This window comes from Cryptotermes secundus, unplaced genomic scaffold, assembly GCF_002891405.2.
Source record: "Cryptotermes secundus unplaced genomic scaffold, Csec_1.0 scaffold791, whole genome shotgun sequence".
Taxonomy (NCBI): Eukaryota; Metazoa; Arthropoda; class Insecta; order Blattodea; family Kalotermitidae; genus Cryptotermes; species Cryptotermes secundus.
The window spans coordinates 580592-601979 of record NW_019734323.1 but is presented as its reverse complement, the minus strand read 5'-3'; the positions used below and the strand labels follow the sequence as shown (position 1 = coordinate 601979).

Genomic DNA, 21388 nt, shown 5'->3' with positions numbered 1-21388 from the left:
TAGTGATGAACCCACATATGAATTGCAGCCCCTGACACACCTTCCAATCAGAGAAATCGGATCACTATTCTTTGTTAATCAGTGGTGCACACTGCTAGCAGAGCGGCCATGTTTATACTGTCACAGCATCAAGGAAAATGATGCGATCAAGGTAAAACTTCGATCACGTGACAACAATAGTACCAACTCTAACACTGCACGCGTAGGAGGCAGTGTGACAAACCTAAAGATGTGTTATGGAGAAAGTGCGGATAATTTCTGACTTATGCTTGTAGTAAATCCGACGTGAATGTGAAATTCAGATAGCTAACTCCAGTTTTAATGCGTGGATAGTTTGTGTCTTTGTCCATTCCTGAACGTCGTTCTAGTCACGGGACCAGGGCATTAGCAAGCCCAAATGCCACCAGGAATAATCACTCCTCGCCCTTCACTTTAAAACAGTTCAACTTTCACATAATAATGCCGCATTTAATTACTGAAATTTCCGGATACTGTAATGTAATTCTTAAAACAGATTCATTTGCAGTGTTGCATAACATGTCCAAATGACTGCCAATTAATTGTCACGATATGAACAGAAGATCTGCGGAAATTAATTTTAATTTAAGAGTATCTGTAAAATTTTGCGATCTAGAGCTTTCTCCTTCAAATAATAAAATCCTCTTCTGTTCCCAAGGTCATCCAGTATCATCTTACGTCTCCTTCCTCGTCTTCTGGTTCGCATACATGGTATCTCTGTTTTTGGAAAGAGACTATCCAGGAAAAGTGATAATGTGGTAGTTTTTCCATTTGCTTTCCACATCGCAGTACAACAGCCGTTCAAACCAATCTGGTCACGCCTGTTGCTATACGAACTTGAACCATCTCGAGCATCATATGCTCTGTGCTTCAAGTCGCTGCTGATGACGCTGCTTCCGGTATCAGTTTTTGGTTTTTGGTGTTTCTCTTCGTCTGATGCCTACCCTTTTACCTGTCCAGCAAGGGAGGCCCTGCCAGTAGTTACGCTACCGCTGGTATAGATCTCAGGTTTCTTTGCATACTCAAACCCCCTCACCACGATAAGGTGGAGACACCAACGAGGGGGTTGTAAAATATGGCATTTCTAAAATTGTTATGCAATTGTTATTGTTATGCCTGCTTACTTTGCATGTACTGGCATGTCAATCCTGCTTGTCCCCAGGCAAAAAACAGGCTATGCTTTAAAATGCATAGTACTTCAGGCATATTTTGAAGTTAGTTAAAAAAAACGATCTATCTGCTTGCAGCGAGTCTGCAGCTGCAACCAAATTTGAAAGATCGGGATTATTACTCATAATTTTATGCAATATTGTCCCTGCTTATACAGCGGAGTGGAGGTATAGCTCCATGCGTACTTTACTTAAGCACCAGATGGATGTGAGTGATCAGTCACACGCCCTGACTACATTACGCCCGGGGTAAAGCCCCCCCCCCCGTTCCCATTGGGTGCAAACCTGTGTCGCTCTAAGGGCCAATTTAGACGCAGTATAAGGTAAAGGCATCCCTGCAGCAGGCCGCGGAGGCCCATAGGGTTGTGAGACGTCGAGGCTTCAACATTTCCTAGAAAATTGATTCGCAGGTGACGGTGAGGTTGTCAGCCTTACGCGCCGGCCGCCTTTTACCTCCCCTGGAAGATTCCTGGTACTCATTTCTCTTAGAGGCTGAGTCGACCCATGGTCATAATGCGGCTGGAAGGATTAGGTAAACGAAAAAAAAAAATCAATGAATTCATCGGGATTCGAACCAGCGACCTTCCGGCTTGTAACATGGTGCCTCAACCAACTATGCTATCGAAAATAGTTTTCCTCTGTCGCGAATCAACACGTGATTCATCGGTCGTCCATTCCGTAGCCTGGCCGCTATACCGGCGTTGCGATTAAGTAGCAGTGGAGAAAACTCACGTAGTGCTGTTCTAGGTGCAACAGTTGCCTCATTCTTCTGCAGTAGTGCCGATGGAACACCAGGTTTCCATCAAGAAGGCTGTAGATGCATTAAACGTCCCGTGTTTTTTCTTAGATTCTCACAGCGGTGGCTTCTGGGATACGACACCGTGAAATCCAGTAGAATGAGACGTTTCGAAAGGACGTACAGCCTCCATCTTCAAGAAGGGAAATATGATAAGCAACGAGTATAAAGCAAAGATCAGTCATTCATTTTGCTGCCCATATCTTGTTCGTTGGTTATAATATCTTTGACCCTGCAGATGGAGACAGTACGTTCCTTTGAAAAGCCGCTAAACTTCTACCAAACTACATGTCATCACATCTCCTTGTCCCGTGTTTTATGTGCGTTGAGAAAGGAATCTTCCCGAAACGAAGCAGCAACGAAACTTACGCAACCAAAGCCTACCTAACTGCGTGTAGGTTCTGTGTGGCAGCGGCGAGCATGCGCTCTATAGGCTGGTGAGGCTGCCAGAGAGGCTAGTTCCCACGACCACCAGCAGTTGCAATGTGTGAAATTGAAAGTGTGGCCGACTTGTTGCAGGCTCTGAGAGCCAGGCCGTTCGCGGCGTGGTCCTGCGACGAGAAGTGTGCAGCCAAGAACAAACGGCTGATGCCGCACTTGGACGTGAAGATTTTTGATGGGAAACAGAACCGGAAGTTCCAAGATTCCTGGTACAGCAAGTATCCCTGGCTGACAGGCTGTGCCAAGACCAAGAACCTTTTCTGCTATGTTTGCATTCTGTTTGGGGGTGAAAACAAATGGACTTTGCACGGAATCTCCGTTACCAAGAATTTCGTCCGAAAAGCTGAGAAGCATCAGTGCTCGAAGAAGCATCTCCAGAACCAAGAGAGACATTACTTACTGGGACATTGGAAGGACGAAGATGAGGGTGAGTAGCCTAGTCTGCAACTCTTACTTCCGATATTAGTAATATTATTTAATGAAGATCCTCATTAACTTGTGTTCTTCGCCAAATATAAATCGAATGATCGAGTCAAGAAGGATGGAATGGGTAGGGCATGTAGCACGTATGAGGGCAGGAGGAATGCATATAGGGTTTTGGTGGAAAAGCCAGAAGAAAAGAGACCACTAGGAAGACCTAAACATTAGTGGGAGGATAATATTAGAATAGATCTTACAGAAATAGGATGGGTTCATATGGTCGGTCGGTATAGTTCGCTTGCGGACTAGCACCACGGAGTTTAGTTCATATGGACTGGATTCAGCTGGCCCAGGATAGGTATCAGTGGATGGTTCTTGAGAACACGATGATGAACTTTTGGGTTCCATACTATGTTTGGAAATTCTTGACTGGCGTCTTCTCAAGAAGGGCTATGCTCCATGGAGTTTAGTTATTATTATTATTATTATTTACATGGTAAAGCTATCGCTGTAACAGGCCATGAAGTCCCATAGGGTTGTGACACGTCGAGGTTCTCACATTTTCTAGACAATCGGCTCACAGATGGCGGTGAGGCTGTCAGCCTTACGCGCAGGCCGCGCTTTACCCCCAGGAAGATTCTTGGTATTCGTTTCTTTTAGAGGCTGAATTGACCTCAGTGCTATAGTGCGGCTGGAAGAATTAGGTTAACTGAAAGTTCCAGTTACCTCATCGGGAATCGAACCCGCGACCTTCCGGCTTGCAACATAGTGTCTCAGCAAAGTACGATGACACAATCCCCCCCTTATTATGGTTATTATTATTATTATTATTAATCGGAAACCTGAGCCCGGGTTTGATTTCCCGCAGTGCAAGGTTTTCCTCTTCTCCACAGCATCCAGACAGCCTCTGAGACCCGCAGAGTCTCCTATCCAATGGGTACCGTGGGCTTCTTCCCCGGGTGTAAGGCGGCAGGGGCGTGAAGCTGACCACTCACCTGCATTTAGTGCCAAGGTCAAGAATGGCGGCGATATCTCTCCATTCCCTCCATACGTCTTCATGGCATTGTGCGTAACTAATTAAGCACTGAGAAGTTTACCCTTTATCGGAAATCTGAATACTTCAGTCAGTACAGCGACTGCGCTACGGGCCGGACCGATTGTGGCCCAACCAGCCTCCCTTCCTGTGGGTACCGAGATTAATGCTATCAGCCCCATATAGTGCCGAGAACACTAATGCGTCCCGACTTCAACAGTGGTCCTCACTTACTTAGTCACCGAAGTATGAAGACATAGGAACGCGTAGAGGTATGGCTCCACGCATTCCTAACCTCGGCACTAGATGGAGGTCAGTGGTCAGTTCCTCACCCGCCCGAGTCACCACCGGACGAAAGGGCTCCTTCTTACGCATTGAACAGGAGGCTGGGTGGAGCCAGAATCGGGCTGGACAATGTGGAGAAGACGACTGCCTTTGTCGGAAATCGAACCACGGTCTTCCGCCACAGCTAGTCACTACGGTGACCGAGCTGTCCCGGTTACCATAAATACTTGAAAGTGTTCGAAAAAAATATTTGTATATAACAAGGCTTAAGTGGGTCGAAAAGCCGACTCTATGCGTAATTAAACGTCACGCAGACGTATGGGGGAGAAGTGGGATACATCCACGCATTCTTAACCTTCGCATTAGATTGGACTAGTGGTCCGCTACACATCCCACAGCTTTACCTTACTATTATTATTATTATTATTATTATTAGAAGTAGTAGTAATCTCATCATCATAATTTGTATGTAGATCTGAGTACAGTAATCTGCATTGGTCATCACCACCCTTTCTAGAGATATACTGTAGCGTCATTTTGCGTGTGAGATAATATTTATTGTTATTCAGTCGACACAATTCTGGTATAAATACCATGCACTTGCGTGTCCTACATCTTCCGGGCTATTGCGGCCCTCGTCAGGTACACAGACGTTTTACAGTTCCCATACTGGTCAGTGCTTGCGTATTGCGAGTGCGTTGTGCAGGTAAGCCAATGCCCTGATGTTATAAAATACATTCGGTAGTGTAGTTGGTTGAGGGGCTATGCTACAAGCCGGAAGGTCGCGGGTTCAAGTCCCGATGTCATTGTATTTTCTTCAATTGACCTAATCCTTCCAGCCGCACTATGGCCCTGGGGTCGACTCAGCCTCTAACAGAATTGAGTACCAGGAATTTTCCTGGGGGTAAAGGGCTTCCGGCGCGTAAGGCTGACCATCTTTGAGCCGATTGTCTAGATAATGTGGCACCCTCAACGTCTCACAACCCTATGGGCCTTCACGGCCTGGTACAGGGATAGTTTTACTTTTTTTTTAATATTAAAATCATCTGTAATCACTATACAAAACAATAACACAAAGTTTCACGCCACGCCAGCAGAACGCAGCACTATACATATCACCGCATAAAATACATGCAGGCATAAACACCAAGTGCACCAGTCCCACACAGCCATTCGTGCAAACAACACACTCTCCACATAAGGTAAGAAAACACTAAATAAACATCCAAAATGTCAGTGCACAACCCAGTAAACACACCTATGCTAACACAAAACACATCACATACCCATGCCCACATATAACCGTAACATCAACATAATATGAGGAAAGCCGACATATACTACTACCCAAACAAACTTAAAATACAAGCTCTAATAACACATTCATATTTCAAATCATAGGAAGAATTCCACGCTAAACAAGAACGGACATTGGCGAACGCCACTTGAAAATCTGGCAACACAAAATAAAAGGGACACGACATTATACGCCAATATATACATATAAGTATATATATATATATATACTTTTGACGCCTAACTCATTTTTAATTCAAATTAGAATCTTTAAAAAAAATCCGTGGTTTTAGTCCGTAAGCGAACTATACCGACCGAGCGACCGCCGCTTGTCAGCGAAGTTAGTGCTAACTTTAGCGGACAGAGGGTGTCGCGTGGTCAGCGCAACGAATCCCCACGGCCGCTAAGTTCGATTTTCTAGACCGGAGCCGCTATTTCCTTGAAATAGCTCCTCACGAGGCTGAGTGGACCCCGTTCCAGACACACTACTTCTCAGAAAATCTGGTAGCGCCGGGAATCGAACCCGAACCTCTGGATCTGTAGCCAGGAACTCTGACCACTAGACCAGAGGTGGTTAGAATCTTTTAAAATGTTTAAAAATTTAAACGTTAATGTTCTTTACAATTCATAACATAAGGGCAGTACGCAAACAACATACCTGTACAACGCACTCCCAGTGTGTAAACACTGGCCAATGTAAGGAGGTATAGCAGACTAAAGTATGACGATTGTAAAAGCTTTACGTACCTAATGATGGCCGAACAGGTAGCCCATGCAAACGCATGGTGTGTTCATTCTAGAATTGCGTCGACTGAATAATAATAAATATCAGCTTCCTCTTTACCATTACATTACATTATGTCAGTAAGGAAAAAAATGTCAATTTGTATGTTTTCATCGGTCTGTTCCAACGTTCATTACGAGATAAAAGAGATCTGGTTGTTACAGAGAAAAAATTTCATTCCTATCGGTAACCAGGATCCCTTGGCGGGTCCGCGAGCATCAGTTGCTAACCCCCTGCGCTAGTCAGCTGGCAGACATTGCCACGTACAATCGAAAAATGCTACGAACCTCTATTGATCACTTCCACAAGTGTGGAATTTGACCTGCACTTGTCGTTGCTACTAAAAACTGTGAAATGTTATATCTTCTTTTTAAATGCTTTGCATAGATCTAAAACAGCTGTGTCGTGTTTGTGGCATGGCGTCGTGCGAGAAGAGGTGTTCCGTTGAACTGTCAATAGAAAAGAAAAAATTGGTTCTTGACGAACTAGGTAAAGGCAGGTCACATCGATCTATCGCAGCAGATTTCGGAATCTCAAAATCAACCGTTGGTAATATTTTTAAGAAAAGAGAAGTCGTGCTTCGAACATGGTGGACCAGTGCGAACAGCAACCGAATATACCGGAAGCGGAAAACGCGTCGAACCACCAATGAAGAGCTGTACAACATCAGTCAAGGTGAGTTTGTTACATATGTGTATGTAGTGGGTGTAGTGCATGGTCCAGGTATGGACAATTCCTTGGTTAAACTCCGGTATCGGCATACGTGGTTGGCGAGATATACTTACGTGCAGCCTGCAGAGAGATCAGTCTGACTTCCATGCGTAATACACCTGTGTGAGAGAAAATGTGGTTATTCAATCATGCCAACTTCGGATGAAAGTTACTGTATATACCCTGCATTTCTAGATGTCATACAAGTTGTGCACCTGAACTGGGAGGTTAGCTTCTATGGAGGCAGACCTCGCTAATCCAGACTTTATTAATCTGAATATCTCATAATCCGACCGGTACCACGTAGTCAGGCGGCTCTTTCTTAACATCAGCATAGCGAAAGCATCTTTAAGATTACGGTCTTGCGGGCGGATACCGACGTTTCGAAGGGACATATTGTCTACATCTTCTAGCTTGAAAACGCGGGGATATGTGAATGACCCCAGATTTTAATTTTTGTGAATGGCCCAGATTTTAACTGTAATGAATGAGCACGGATTTTTGTAAATGGCCCCAGATTTTTTTATTTTAATGGTTGTCCCCACATCTTTATGTACGGTTCCAGGTTTTATTTTTGATGAATGAACACAGATTTTATTTTAAGGAAGACCAAGATTTTTTTTTGTATGCAACGACACCAGATTTCTTGCTTATGCTTGTTTGCTGATACATGTTTCTAATTGTATTATTATATAAAAAGTAAAACCAACTATATTTTATAGTAGTATTATGAACATCACAACATATTTTGCTAGTTATCAACGTATTTTGACCGAACACAAAATATGCACATTTTGTGATTTTTATGCGACTTCTAGACACTTTTTGTTGTTCAATTGGATTTTTGGTAATAGTAATTTTTAAACGTTTTTGTTCGATTTCGTGAATCACTTGGGTGAGAGGAAGGGGTAGTATGTATAAACTGGGGTGGTCCCCGCGTTTCTATATACTACTTATGTACGTGTTCAGAGGCTGGTTTCAGAAGTCAAAATGGCGGCCCTGCTTGATGTGTACTACTGAAGAGCAGCGTTCCGTTGTGCGTTTTCTGTGGGCCAAAGGGCTCAGCGCAAAGGATGTTCATAAAGGGATGCCTCGTGTTTACGTTGGGAAGTGTTTGTCACGTAAAGCGGTTCTACGTTGGTGGCAAACGTTTCGCTGATTACGAAGAGGTTGTAACGGAGGTGCGGAAGTGGCTGGGACAGCAGCAAAAAGACTTCTGTGCTGCGGGTTTCGACGCTTTGGTAAAGTGATGGGACAAGTGGATCAATGTTGGTGGAGGATATGTCGAGAAATAAACGTCTTTTCCAGTTTCGAATATCACATGTTTTACGTTTTATATCCATTTGGGACATATTTGCTGACTATCGTAATAAACGGGGTTATACTAAAAGTTTCAGAGGTTTTCTTTAAAGAAAGATATAATGATAAATGTATGGAATATTATATGAACTGGGGCAGCGTAGTCGGTATAGCGACTGGCTACGGGCTGGACGACCAATAGGTCGGAGTTTGAGTCCCGGTAGGGTCAAGATTTTGTCTTCTCCAAATTGTCCAGACTGGTTCTTGTGTGCACCCAACCTCCTATCCAATGGGTATCGGGGGGCTCTTTCCCCGGGGGTAAAGCGGCCGAGGCATGAAGCTGACCAATCACTTCCAACTATGCCGAGGTCAAGAAAACGTGGATCTATACATGCACTCCCTCATACGCCTTCATGGCGTAGTGCTTAATTCGTTAAGCACAGGAACACTTTTTTAACCTAGCATCATTTAATATTATTCTGAACCAATATATTGTGACAAGATTATATAATTCAGTAACATGCAAAACTGATCTCTACCTGACATACACATTTGATAATAGAAGTCATTAAAAGAAGAGCACATAGCACAAAGTAAATTCAAAATAAAAATAATTTAAAAATTGAAAGATAATGCCACAAATATTTAATATTAAAAGCTATCGTTCTTAAAATTAAATTGTAAAACGCACAATGAATTAACGTCCTATCAGATAGTCTTGATCTTTTTCTAACCTTAACCTTCGACTCCGCGTGTCAGCGTTTTCTGCTCTTGCTTTCGTCTTTAATTCCTGACCTCACAACAAACAATGAAACAGCATCCGCTTCTAGAAAATAGATTCTCAATAAGCAAGTATACGCATCCATTACTGAGTAACGTCATCACAAACAAACACATTCCCAGGGGAAAGATTGGAGCACAACAATGAACGTTGCTTTCTACACGGTCCGTGGTGAGATGTTATAACCGAGACGGGTAGGCTAGTAGATAATTGGCAGAGTTTCGGGGGGACATGCTGTCTCAAGTAGAGTGAAGAGTAGGCCTGTCTTGGAAAAGTGGTGCGAATGTGGGGAGAGGGCGGAGCACTCGGTAGAGTAGTTGGTCTAGGCACTGTGCTACAAGCCGAAAGGTCGCCGCTTCGATTCCCTATGAGGTCGTTGGATTTGTTTCAGTTGTCCTAATCCTTTTAGTCTCACAGTGGACCTACAGTCGGCTTAGCCTCTGACAGAAATGAGTACCAGGAATCTTCCTGTGGGTATAGGGCGGCCGGCACATAAGGCTGACAATCTCACCACCATTTGTGAGCCGATTATCTAGAACATGTGGGAGCCTCGACGTCTCACAACCCTATGGCCCTCCACGGCGTGTTACAGGCGTGTTGCCTTTTTTATTATGAGGAAAGCGAGTATCATGGCCGAGGCCCTGAGGGGATTAAGGAGAGCAGTCAGAGAATATGCGGTTCTCGAAGGATCGTTTTTAGGAGCAGAGGGACTGGGAGAAATTACCGATGTGTGAATTAACGTGAAGTGAGGGAAGGCAGGAGAGGCAGAGCATGGACACTGTGGTCAAAAAGGACCTGTTTGAATGGCTAAGTTGTCCCTATGCTTAATTACTTAAGTAATAAGCCACGAAGACGTATGTATTGGAGGTATAACTCCACTGTTCTCGACCTCGGCACTAGATGAACGTGGGTGGTGGTCATCTTCACTCGCAGGCCACTTTACCCCCAGGTGTCCATTGGTTAGAAGGCTGTGTGGGCCCCAGAACCGGTCTGGACGCTGTGGAGAAGAAAAAATCTCTTGCCCCTGCTGGGAGTCAAACCCTACCTGTCCAGCCCGCAGCCTGTCTTTATACCAGTTGAGCTATCCCCAGTCTTTTTAAAACCTGAGTGGATAGGATGAAAGACAAGACGTTATTGGTCGTCGGAAACATCTCTCATGTTTCGTCATACCTTGAAATAGGCAACCTTACGGAAGAGAAGTCGTGTGTGTTCAGCCAGATCTCCGGTGTGGTGATTTTGGTTCTCGCCTGTGGTGAAAATAGAATCTAGCAATTCACAAAGGCATTCTAGACTCACAGTAACAATGGCTGATGACCGAGTTGAAGGGTCAGATGGAGAAAAAAGGAAGAAGATTAATTAAATGACATTTGGATGTTCCTTTAAAACACTTAATATTCGTCACCCGTCGATAATGGTGATCTGATGATAACAGCTCCTACGTAGTGTCTTGTGCGATCAGCGACTCGCGACGGCAGATGGCACCGAGTTCAGATACATGTGACCGCGTGTTTGCACGGGTCTGATTACAGTATAGCTATTTCATAAATACACTTTCATTACTTCTAGTCACAAACGTGTCCTCGTTCTTACGTAAACTGTTGTATGCCATGAGAAAAGAGGAGATGTAGGTGAATGCTCCTCTCAGCAAGCGGCTCATCGGCCACCGTGAAGTGGAGAGCCGTGGAACCGGTCAACAAAGTATAAATCCTCCCTGTAACTTAAATCAGACCAGGATCTCTTCCTTCCACAACCTTTCCAAGTCATTATTCACTATCGTCCAGTCATTCGGCACTGTATATCGTGAGGGCTTCTGACAAAGAAATTACAGAGAAACAATCACGTGTCAATCAAACAAGTTGACTTAGCGCTAATGCTCGAGACTCGTAGCCGAGAGGTGCTTGGTTCGATTCTCGGCCAGGACTTCGGTTGTTACGAGGTTCTTTTGTGATTTTCCTCAGACCTCCCAGGCAAATGTACTCCTACCCTTCAACGCCGTATAGTCTAGCTACTTGACGGCGTCGTTTAATAACGCATAAAAGAAATCACGTTGTGTGGTTTCCCCGCCAGGTGGCGGCCCCATCGGGGTGAGGCTAACATGTTTTTGTGCAGGGTTGTACCGCTTGCCGTTAGTTCCCCTTATCCTTCCCACCGCTTCCAATTCCCCCTCTGCATGGCGTTCAGTTCGTCCCCACTACATCCTTGGAATTCAAGCTGCAGTGCCTTTTGTGAATAAACCGCTGCGATTTTATGCGTCGAGCTGGGAGCCACAGCTCGCAAGAAACAGTGAGTATTTTGTGTGTTGTGTGTGTGTCGAGATTTTGAGAGGCAAAGGCACAAAACGGTACCGCTCTGCCTTCGATCGCTTTGGTCTGTAATGTCACTTGTTTTCTCTGTCTCTGTCTCTCCCTCTATCTCGCTTCGTTGCCAATATGGCACCCAGCGCAATGACTCAGGAGCCAGCTTCATGTCAGCAGTATCTATCCACACGGACCAGGTTCGAGACCCAGTTAGTGTACACCACTGTCATGTGCATTTTTTGGTTGTGGTTTATTTACCGACGTTAGTAGCGCTGTTTATAAAACTTTGACTGATGGGACGATGTGTGGACCATGAATTGGAAAGGAGTGTGAGCAAGCGGTAGCGCCCAATTTTAAGGCGCTGTGTCGATATTTGCCTGCAGGATATTCAGGAAATAGGCGGTGCTCAGGCTGAGATTTGAACCCGGGACATCCCGAATACGATGCAGGAGTGCTGCCCATTTTGCCGCGACGCACAGAATTTTGTGACGTCAGTTGTGACGCTGCCCTTGCGACGCACTACACATACTGTCTGAGCTATCACGGTGAAGGGGAACTGATGAATGGGTGTTACTGAGGCAGGCAGACAGCTCGCCGAAACGATATTGTATCACAGATCTGAGGTTCAGTGGCCGTGAAGAATGCGAGTTTCTGGATTTGTAACGGCGTGCAGTTCGGGCCCTCCGAGTTACACGACGTTACAACTCTTTAAGACCCCAACTCAGCTATATTATATCATCTTTGTTATTCCAATTTTCAGCCACAATTAATTTCGTCGCTGTTTACGTGTACATTGCTTGTGTATATGTTGTCATAAAAGCACGAATTTTGGTAAAACCTAGTATTTACGCGTCGAACGTTGGTAATAGCCCGAAAAATTGTAATTTACAAAACCGAAAATAGAAAAAAAAATCGATTACAAGAGCGAGTTTACTAAATTTGTACCCGTCTCTATGTTTTGCTTATATATTTTTGTTCTTTGTACATTTTAAACTCTTTTCAAGTAGTAAAAAAGAAATTTCTTGCCTTTACCATCTTCCCGTAGAATGTGACGCGATCAGAGAATGGTAAAACCCCGAAATAAGACGCGAATAGTTGCCTTTTCGGGCTTTCACCAACACACTCTGGTAAAAGCCTAGGTTCGGCTCGTAAATTCGTATATATTGAGTTTCATTCACATCTGAGATATGCGATGTTAAAGTTCAAGTTTTCTGTCGGTATTGTCAGTTTCCTGCTTTCTACGAAAATACTTTATGACATTTTGTATCAGGAAACTGCGATTGCAGAAGCTACTGGGGCAATACGAAACTGCTGGTTTATAGTTTGTGGATGCTCTTCGAATCCCAATTCCGAAATTTTTAAGTCCACATGTAAACTTTAATTTATTTTGATCTTTGTGGCTACATATTCCCATAAAAATTATTTAATTACTATAGCGACATCCGTTGTTTCAAACATGGGCACCGGCAGGGGGGGGGGTTGCAAGCTTGTAACCCCCTACCCCGGATATTTGGAGAAATACACAAACAGGAAAATAAAGAAGTATACCAAATTTTAGTAATAAAACTTAGAGATTGTTTTTAAATGTTCGATACCGACTGCCGAAGGCCGATCTCTACGAATGATCCAGAATAGCTTAAACATAAGTTTGCAAGTAACATTGTCTCCCCCACTTCTTTCCTGGAAAAAAAATCCTGACGGGGCTCACGTCCTTAATGTAATGATAAACTTTCTCAAGTAGATGGGATTGGATCATCATTATATACTTTAGTGCCGAAAGGAGTTCATAGATGTCATAAGCTTACATGAAATTTCCTGCCTGTTGAAGAATTTAGAAATTATATTCTAACGTGGCCGCGCGATCTAAGGCATGAAGTATGTTTTACCACTCGAACACAGGGATCGTGGGTTCGAATCCCACTTGAGGCATGGATGTCTGCGTTTATACTGCGTTTGTGCTTTCCTGAGTAGGTAGCGGCCTTGTGGCAGGGCTAATCCCTCAAGTTCCAGCACGATACAGAATGTCCCGCAACAGGACATCTGTGGGATTGTTTTGAATCGGAAAGTTGCAGTAATAATAGTTCCATCTGCAGCGCTGTGTGAACAAAATCTGAATGATGTTGCATTTGTAATTTTTCTATTATTTCCATTTAATTTTAGATTGCGTTATTATTATTATTATTATTATTATTCGTCCAGACTGGCTCTGGAGCCCACCCATCCTCCTATCCAGTGGGTACCGGGGGCTTTTTTCGCGGGGGTAAAGCGGCCGGGATGTGAAGCCGACCACTCACCTCCAACTAGTGCCGAGGTCAAAACGTGGATCTATACATCCGCTCCCCCATACGTCTTCATGGCGTAGTGCTTAATTAGTTAAGCACAGGGACAACTTTATCTTATTATTATTATTATTATTGTTATTATTAGTGGTAGTAGTAGTCAGCGAGACCACTAGAGATGGGCTTCGGACTGCTTTTTCTGGGGTCGCACGAATCCCTTGTGTAATCCTATGCTGTCAAGTCCGAGAGTAGGCCGAATTGCGGAATCGAATAATGGACTCCGGGCTCACATCAGAAATGATCTTGACTCTGTGAAGATGGCTGTTACTTCAGTTACACGAAGGGCTCAAATGTGCATTGACGATCAGGGTGGCCATTTTCGTGTCAAGTAATTATAGTGAGTAATTGAAGATGCAGTTTAGAAAGTAATCTAAATTTACTACTGCTACTACCACCACTACCACTATTACTACTTCCCCCCTCTTGGCACTACAACCCTAGTGGGCCTAGGCCTACCTCTATGAACTTCTCCGTTCACTTCGGTTTTTCTAGATCTTACACATTCGGTAGGACATCTTGGGCGGGTGATCAGCTTGTCGCAAGGCCTCTACCTGTACACAAACACAGAAAAACGCACACACACAAACTAAACATCCATGCCCTAAGTGGGATTCGAACCCACGATCCCGGTTTCCAAGCGAGTGAAGACAGTACATGCCTTAGACCTCTCGGCTGCCGTGACCGGCACTACTACTACTACTACTACTAATAATAATAATAATAATAATAATGTCGCGTGTTGCCTATGTAACGCCGCAAATAAATTAATTGACGCGGGTCTCGGATGTTTATTGGCCCATCTCTTCTGCACTTACAAGTACAATCATCATCCACTTATAACGTCATTAGACGTTTCTTACGACACTGTTATATTGCTCCTTGCGCCGCTAATTTCGGTGAAGTCTTCTGTTCGCTTTGTCGGATGCGAGCTTCCTTCTGTTCTAGTTGGAGCCACACTAAGAACTCCGACTGGTCAAAGTCACATTGCGACTGACGGTCAGTCAGTCAGTAAGTCTTGGTGTCGAGCCCCATCTGGGGGCTCATGACCAGATATTTATTACTCTTTGACAGTTACGGTCTTGTGTTTGTGGGGCGCCCTCTCTGATGAGAGGACGGGTCTGTCTTTTGTATATGCTGCTGGTCTTTCTCGGGTCCGAGTCCCTTGGGACTCGTGACCTTCTTTTACACTCTCAGATTTGAGACTTCCCTTTTCGTCGCCTTGCAGGGTCACAGTGGAGGTATTCGACCCCGCCTCCACACGTGTTACTGACTGGTCTCCTCGAAGCTGGATTTTTATAACTTGCACGCGGACTCAATAGGACGCACCATGTCGAAGGGCTCATTCCGTCCGCTGGTATCGAAACGATGCTTCGAACACTTCGTGTGGAAACTCCACTGTTAGATTGCTAGCCGCTGTATAGCGATGGATGCTTTCCGATGCTGTAGCGGGAACGTAGCTCGTTGCCAAGGAAATCAACCAAGATCTCCTCAACCATTCCGGATTCCTGGCGGCACGCCACAATATAATTTCAGGCACTATGTTATAAGGCAGAATGACACTGGTTCGATTCCCGATGAGATCATTGGATTTTTCATTAACCTAATCCTTCCAGCGGCACTATGGCCATGAGGTCGACTCAACCACTAACAGAAGTGAGTACCAGGAATCTTCTTAGGGGTAAAGGGCGGCCGGCGCTTGAGGCTGACGACCTCACCGCCATCTGTGAGATGGTTGTCTAGAAAATGTGGGAACTTCGACGTCTCACAACCCAGTGGGCCTCCACGGCCTGCTACAGAGATAGCTTTTCTTTTTTTATATAATAATGTGCCTCAAAATAAATGACAGTATTGCAAAAATTACAAATGTAATCTCGTTTTCTTCACATCTCATTGCAGAACGGGCCCATGTTTGCAAGTTACGCCATGGGCATCCTGTGTATTGCAATTTTGTTTTTTACCAAAAACTTGAGTGAGTGTATTAATTGTTATGCTGCGTGTTACAGTGTTAACATCATCATCATCATCATCAGTAATCTGTCAAGACGACAGGTCCACAGTCTCTTTCAAAACAATTCCTCCACTTAATGCGATCTAGAGCTTTCTCCTTCAAATGACAGTATCCTCTTCTGTCCCCAAGGTCATCCAGCATCTTCTTACGTCTTCTTCCTCGTTTGTAAAAATGCGTGATACACTATTCAGTGTAGTCCCAATGACCAGGAAGTTTTAATTTGCTTCAAATTTTTAAGGATGCAAAAGAATGACGACAAGACATTATTTAGCAGTGAATGCAACACACGGTAGCGCAGTTAGTTGAGGCATTATGCTCCAAGCCGGAAGTTCGCGGGTTCGGTTCCCGATGAGGTAACTGGATTTTGAAATTGACCTAATCCTTCCAGCTGGGGTCGACTCAGCGTCTAACAGAATGGGTGGTAGAAATCTTCCTGCCGGGTAAAGGGCGGCCGGCCCATAAGGCTGACAACCTCACCGCCATCTGTGTGAGCCGATCGTATTGAAAAATTTGGGAACATCGACGTCTCACAACCCTGTTCGTCTCTACAGCCTGTTACAGGAATAGCTTTTACCATATAGGAATGTTATATAACTCCGTGTCCTGTAGTCAGCAAGCGAACTATACCGACGAAGCGACCGCCGCTTGTCGGCGAAGTTAGTGCCAACTTTAGCGGATAGAGGGTGTCGCGTGATCACCGCAACGGATCCCCACGGACGTTAATTTCGTTTTTCTAGACCGGAGCCGCTATTTCCTTGAAATAGCTCCTCAGTTACCATCACGAGGCTGAGTGGACCCCGTGCCAGACCCACTACTTCTCAGAAAATCTGGTAGCGCCGGGAATCGAACCCGGGACCTCTGGATCTGTAGCCAGGAAGTCTTACCACTAGACCACAGAAGCGGTCATAGGAATGTTATTCCTTCTTCAAAGTTTTGGCTGCAGTGTATTGTGCTGCTGGTAAGGAAAGCAAAGAACGGGTACTTAATGCTGGTTCAGCAAGGCAGTTTTACGACTGGTGAATCGCGTTGTTATGTATTTAACCGGATGTTTTGTCACATAATCCGAAGTTAACGGCTAATTGTTAAATGGCATATCCGAAACTGATCAGAATTCAGTTTAGAAGCGTTCGTGACCTTATGGAGCGTCTAAGAAGTTCGCTCGAGCCGTCCGTATGAAATAACTGGAGAGCCGCTGGAAGGAGTTTCATGAAATTTTATATTGGAGAATTTCACAAGAAAAATTGTCAGGCTGTTTCGATTTTGGTTTAGAAAGGACATTCATCCAGCCCGTTCCTGAGTTTGTGGAGATATATGAAGGTAAAAAGGTAATGCTGTCCCTCTAACAGGCCGTGGAGGCCCATATGGTTGTGAGACGTCGAGGCTGCCACATTTCATAGACAGTCGGCTCACAGATGGCCGTGAGGTTGTCGGCCTTACCCTCCGGCCACACTTTTACCCCCAGGAAGATTCCTGGTACTCATTTCTGTTAGAGTTTGAGTCGACCCCAGGGCCATAGTGCTGCTGGAAGGATTAGCTCAATTGAAAACTCTTATGACCTCAGCAGGACTGGAACCCGCGACCTTCCGGCTGGTATCATAGTGCCTCAACTACATCACCGCGTGCTCCAATTTGTGCCTGTGCCTACTGGGGGAGAGTATATTTCCTCTAGTGTTTCTCGCCGATCTCAGTGGCCGCGCGGTGTAACGCATGAACTCTCTTCGATCGCTCGATCACTGGGATAATGGGTTCGAATCCCCTTCAAGGCATCGATACTTGACTGCATCTATTCTGTGTCTATGTAAGTAGCGGCGTTGCGACAGGCTGATCCCTCATCCAAGGAGTCCTACCGGCTGTTTTAAGATTAAGAAACTGAAGTGAAACGAAGCGTTTCACCATTGCCCTATGCTCCAGAAGGGGCAACATGGATATGAATGAATGAATGAATGAATGAACGAACGAACGAACGAATGAATAGTACTTTCCACGGGCAAGTGATACATTGCGGCCGTTAGACCGTCCTTATCTGCGTGATGATTTATTTCACATTTCGTGGTTAGTGTAGCCAGCGAACAATGCAATTTGTACTGGGATGGATGACAGCGGGATCATTACTGCTTCGGAATGTCAAAATTTTGTCGGTTTGCATTTCATTCGAGAATCTGCACTCTCAGATCTATTCAAATATTATATGTGACCCCATAGTTCACCGCTGTGTGGCTCTCGTGTCCAGTGCTTCACCTCTGAAGAACCATGCGACGTCGCTACACTGACACTGCAAAAAACGAGCATGAGACAGCAATGCGCAAATTTTGTACGAGGCAACAATCATAAAAAGTTGCACTTGATGACGGTTCGCATCTATGAACTTGAACATGTTACTGGTTTTAACTATTGAGATTAGATCAATAAATTAGATATACTCAGGTGATGTGGATACCAGGGCCTCTTTCCATGGGGATAAAACAGCCGGGGCGCGATGCTGATCAGTCGCATCCAACTAGTGCCAAGATCAATAATACGTGGATCCATACATATACTCCCCTACACGTCTTTATAGAGTAGTGCTTAATTAGTTAAGCACAGGGACAACATTCGCACAGATGGTGACTTCACATCATGAAAATACCCCCTTTCGAACGTTTTATGGTTAATTTAACGGCACTTTCAGTAGTTTAAAATGTACTTATAGCGCGAATAGTAATTAAGCTTAAGGAGCATTGTTCCTGTGCTTAATTAAGAACCACACCGTGGAGATATGGGGGAGCGTACGTGTAGGTCTGCACGTACCTCACCTCGGCACTAGATGGAGAAATACCCCTGGGTACTCGCTACACAGGAAGCTTGCGAAGGGTGGGCTTCAGAGCCGGTATGCACGTTCTGCATAAAAGAAAAATCCCTTGCCTGTATTGGAAAGCATTCGGATTCTTCGGTAGTCCAGACGCAGTACCAACGGAGCTGGTCGGTCCATATTCAACGTCTGTTTAAATATTTATAATTTAATTTTGATCCGAATTAACTTAGTATAACCTCTGCTTTACATAAATATTCAATATTCATCTTACGTAGCCGTCAACACAACGAATATAGCGGGAATATCTTCAGTGAAGACAACATATGTTGGTTTATATCTTACTTATTTAATGTAAGCGTAAAATGCGCTACGTGTTTCGACCTATAATTTAGGTCATCGTCAGGCACCTCATTTATGATCTGTAACTCAAGTGATTAAAATTAGTAGTCATGATATGGATCCATTTTTATGCAACAGATGTCTATTGTTGTAAGCGAATATATTGTCACGTGTTGAGTATATCACGCGACAAATAACTTCACGCCGTCTTGGATGTAGCGAATTTAATGAACACTCGCTCTTACATTTACACAATTCACGCTTTCACAATTACTGCCATCTGCAATATCACAATTACTTCTCCTGCTGTAGTCACTTCCATTCACTCGGTACAACTCGTAGCTGCTGGACTTCAACTCACTCCGGCGAACTGCTAGACTGCAACTGACTGGTTACTCCCTCTCACTGACGAATATTCCTCTTATGTAGCTTCCGCACTGACAACACAGAAAACAGTTACGTGATAGCTTTCAGTGTTGCGTGACGCCGTGTTTATCGGTTGCCTAGCAACAGTCGCTGCACGGGCTCCCCTGTTGCGTGACGCCGTGTTAACAAAGGCGTTGCTGGGCAAAGCTGCGTAGCAACCCGCGCTTCTGCTCGGCTCGGCACGGACAAACACCGCTTTCCTTACTGTTGCGTAACCTCGTTTCCACTGTTGCATAACTTGGCAATCGACCGTTTATCAAGGGTCTGTCTTCGTGGTAACTCGTTCCACCTCCCGTTGCCCAGCAACGGTTAGACATGTCACAATATATTTATAAGGTTAGCATATATCTATATACTGCTATTCTAATAAAATTCATTACTAAAGTTAGAGATTTGAAGGACATGAAAGTATAAAAATGTTAAAATGTAAAAGTTATAAAATCAAGTACCACTTAGAAATTTGTAACTAAATATATACATTGTAACCGCTCACGTTGGCTGCCACTTCTTGTAACCGTCCCCTTTCCGTTTTTATTTATTTGCCGGCTTCGGTAGAACACTTGACTCTTCTTAGGACCGTGTCACGGTAATAACTGAGGCAACGAGGAAACTGCACATTTAAAACTAGTCCACTGCTAGAAATCCAAGTCACTATTTTCTGCTTAATCACAAATTAGAAGCAAACACTATAACTTTATTAGCAAGTACGGAGTAATGTGCCCTTTTTATTATTATCAAAGATTAATCGAACCAAATAAACACTGTTAAATTTAAATAAACTTGGAGAGTGCAGCCCAATGACGTCTGCCTCTGATGAATTCTAAATGACAAGTACTTCTGCCCAGTCTATCCTGCGGGAGCGTCGCTTCATCCATTGTATAGGATTTGAACCGACGGCCTTTCTCCCAGACAAGAATAGTTTCCTATTGGCTGATTTTAACTGCCAATTCATCATACCATCAGCACTAGACAATCACATTACTAACTTTGAGAATAAAGAGATCCAAAGATATTGAACCCGGAACCCCACATGTGAAAGAGGTTATTTCTTAGTTTAGGGTCCAATTACACCCTTCCGAAGACACTTTTATAACAGCTACCCTATTAGCAAAACAAAATTTACATCTTCGGCAAACTACAGACTTGGCTTTTCGTGATGGCCGTGTCCGTTTTGCGGTCACCCAAGCTGCAGGTAACAAAACAAGGCAGTTGTTCCTGTCCAAATGCGAAAAGCAAGTCATTACAAGCTAATGCATCGGTTTCCCCAATAAATCAGTCACTCTATTGAAATAGCTAGAGAGGAATATAGCGTCCATTGAAGAGTTTTAAAAGGTTTGGATTGTCACAACACTGTAAAATTCTGTCATTTCATAAAATACAGAATTTTTCGAAAGCTGGAGCCTAGAAGATGTATTTATTTTTCTATATGATGAATATTTAACAAAGCATCAGGAAAAACAATTTCCTACACCATACATGATATCTATAGGCCTGGTTACGTACTTATTTACTGCTTGGTCCCTGTGGTCCTTAAAGAACATTTCCCTCCTTTAAGACAGATACCTAATTATGTTGAGGCACTGTACATGCCAAAATGTCGCGGGTTCGATTCCCGATGCGGTCATTTGATTTTTTTTTCAGTTGGCCTAATCCTTCCAGTCGCATTATGATCCTGGGGTCGACTCAGCCTCTGACAGAAATGAGTACCAGGAATATTCTTGGGGGTTAAGGGCGGCCGGCGCGTAAGGCTGATAACCTTGCCGCCATCTATGAACCGATTGTCTAGAAAATGTGGGAATCTGAACATCTCGCAATCCTGTGGGCCTCCCCGTCCTGTTACAGAGCTAGCTTTATTTTTATGACTAGTTTATTATGAATACAAAAATAACAGTACGTGTTTCGGCCTGGCTTGACCATGATCAGAGGTTTCATCAATTTTAACATGAAACACTGCACATGTTTGCAATACGTACGTACGTATGAATATATACAGATCTTATATCTTAAAAATTATATACAAAGGTAAAACTTCTTCCTTAATGAAAATCTAATTACATCGAGATTCATTGCTGATGGTACAATTAAGTGCCGATCACGATGGCTGCGCAGTCTGACAAGAACTGTCTTCAATCGCTCGAACGCTGAGATTGTGGGT

General features: G+C 44.1%; 2 protein-coding genes across 5 annotated transcripts in view; one reads left to right on the top strand and one right to left on the bottom strand.

Moving 5' to 3' along the window:
* LOC111868664 (D-altritol 5-dehydrogenase) overlaps window positions 1-9022 on the bottom strand; it is a 30888-nt gene extending 21866 nt beyond the window's left edge. For 2 of the 4 annotated variants that reach the window (XM_023859536.2, XM_033753131.1), the window contains exon 1: window positions 6206-6265. In XM_023859536.2, coding sequence (XP_023715304.1) covers window positions 6206-6242 — 37 coding nt within the window. In that variant the 5' untranslated portion in view covers window positions 6243-6265. Of the gene's footprint in view, window positions 1-6205; window positions 6266-7027; window positions 7087-8986 lie in introns of those variants that run through there. The other 2 variants (XM_023859538.2, XM_023859537.2) reach the window with 2 other exon arrangements.
* LOC111868663 (protein tramtrack, alpha isoform) overlaps window positions 6644-21388 on the top strand; it is a 158041-nt gene continuing 143296 nt past the window's right edge. The window contains exon 1 of the mRNA XM_023859531.2: window positions 6644-6917. Coding sequence (XP_023715299.1) covers window positions 6659-6917 — 259 coding nt within the window. The 5' untranslated portion in view covers window positions 6644-6658. The remainder of the gene's footprint in view (window positions 6918-21388) is intronic.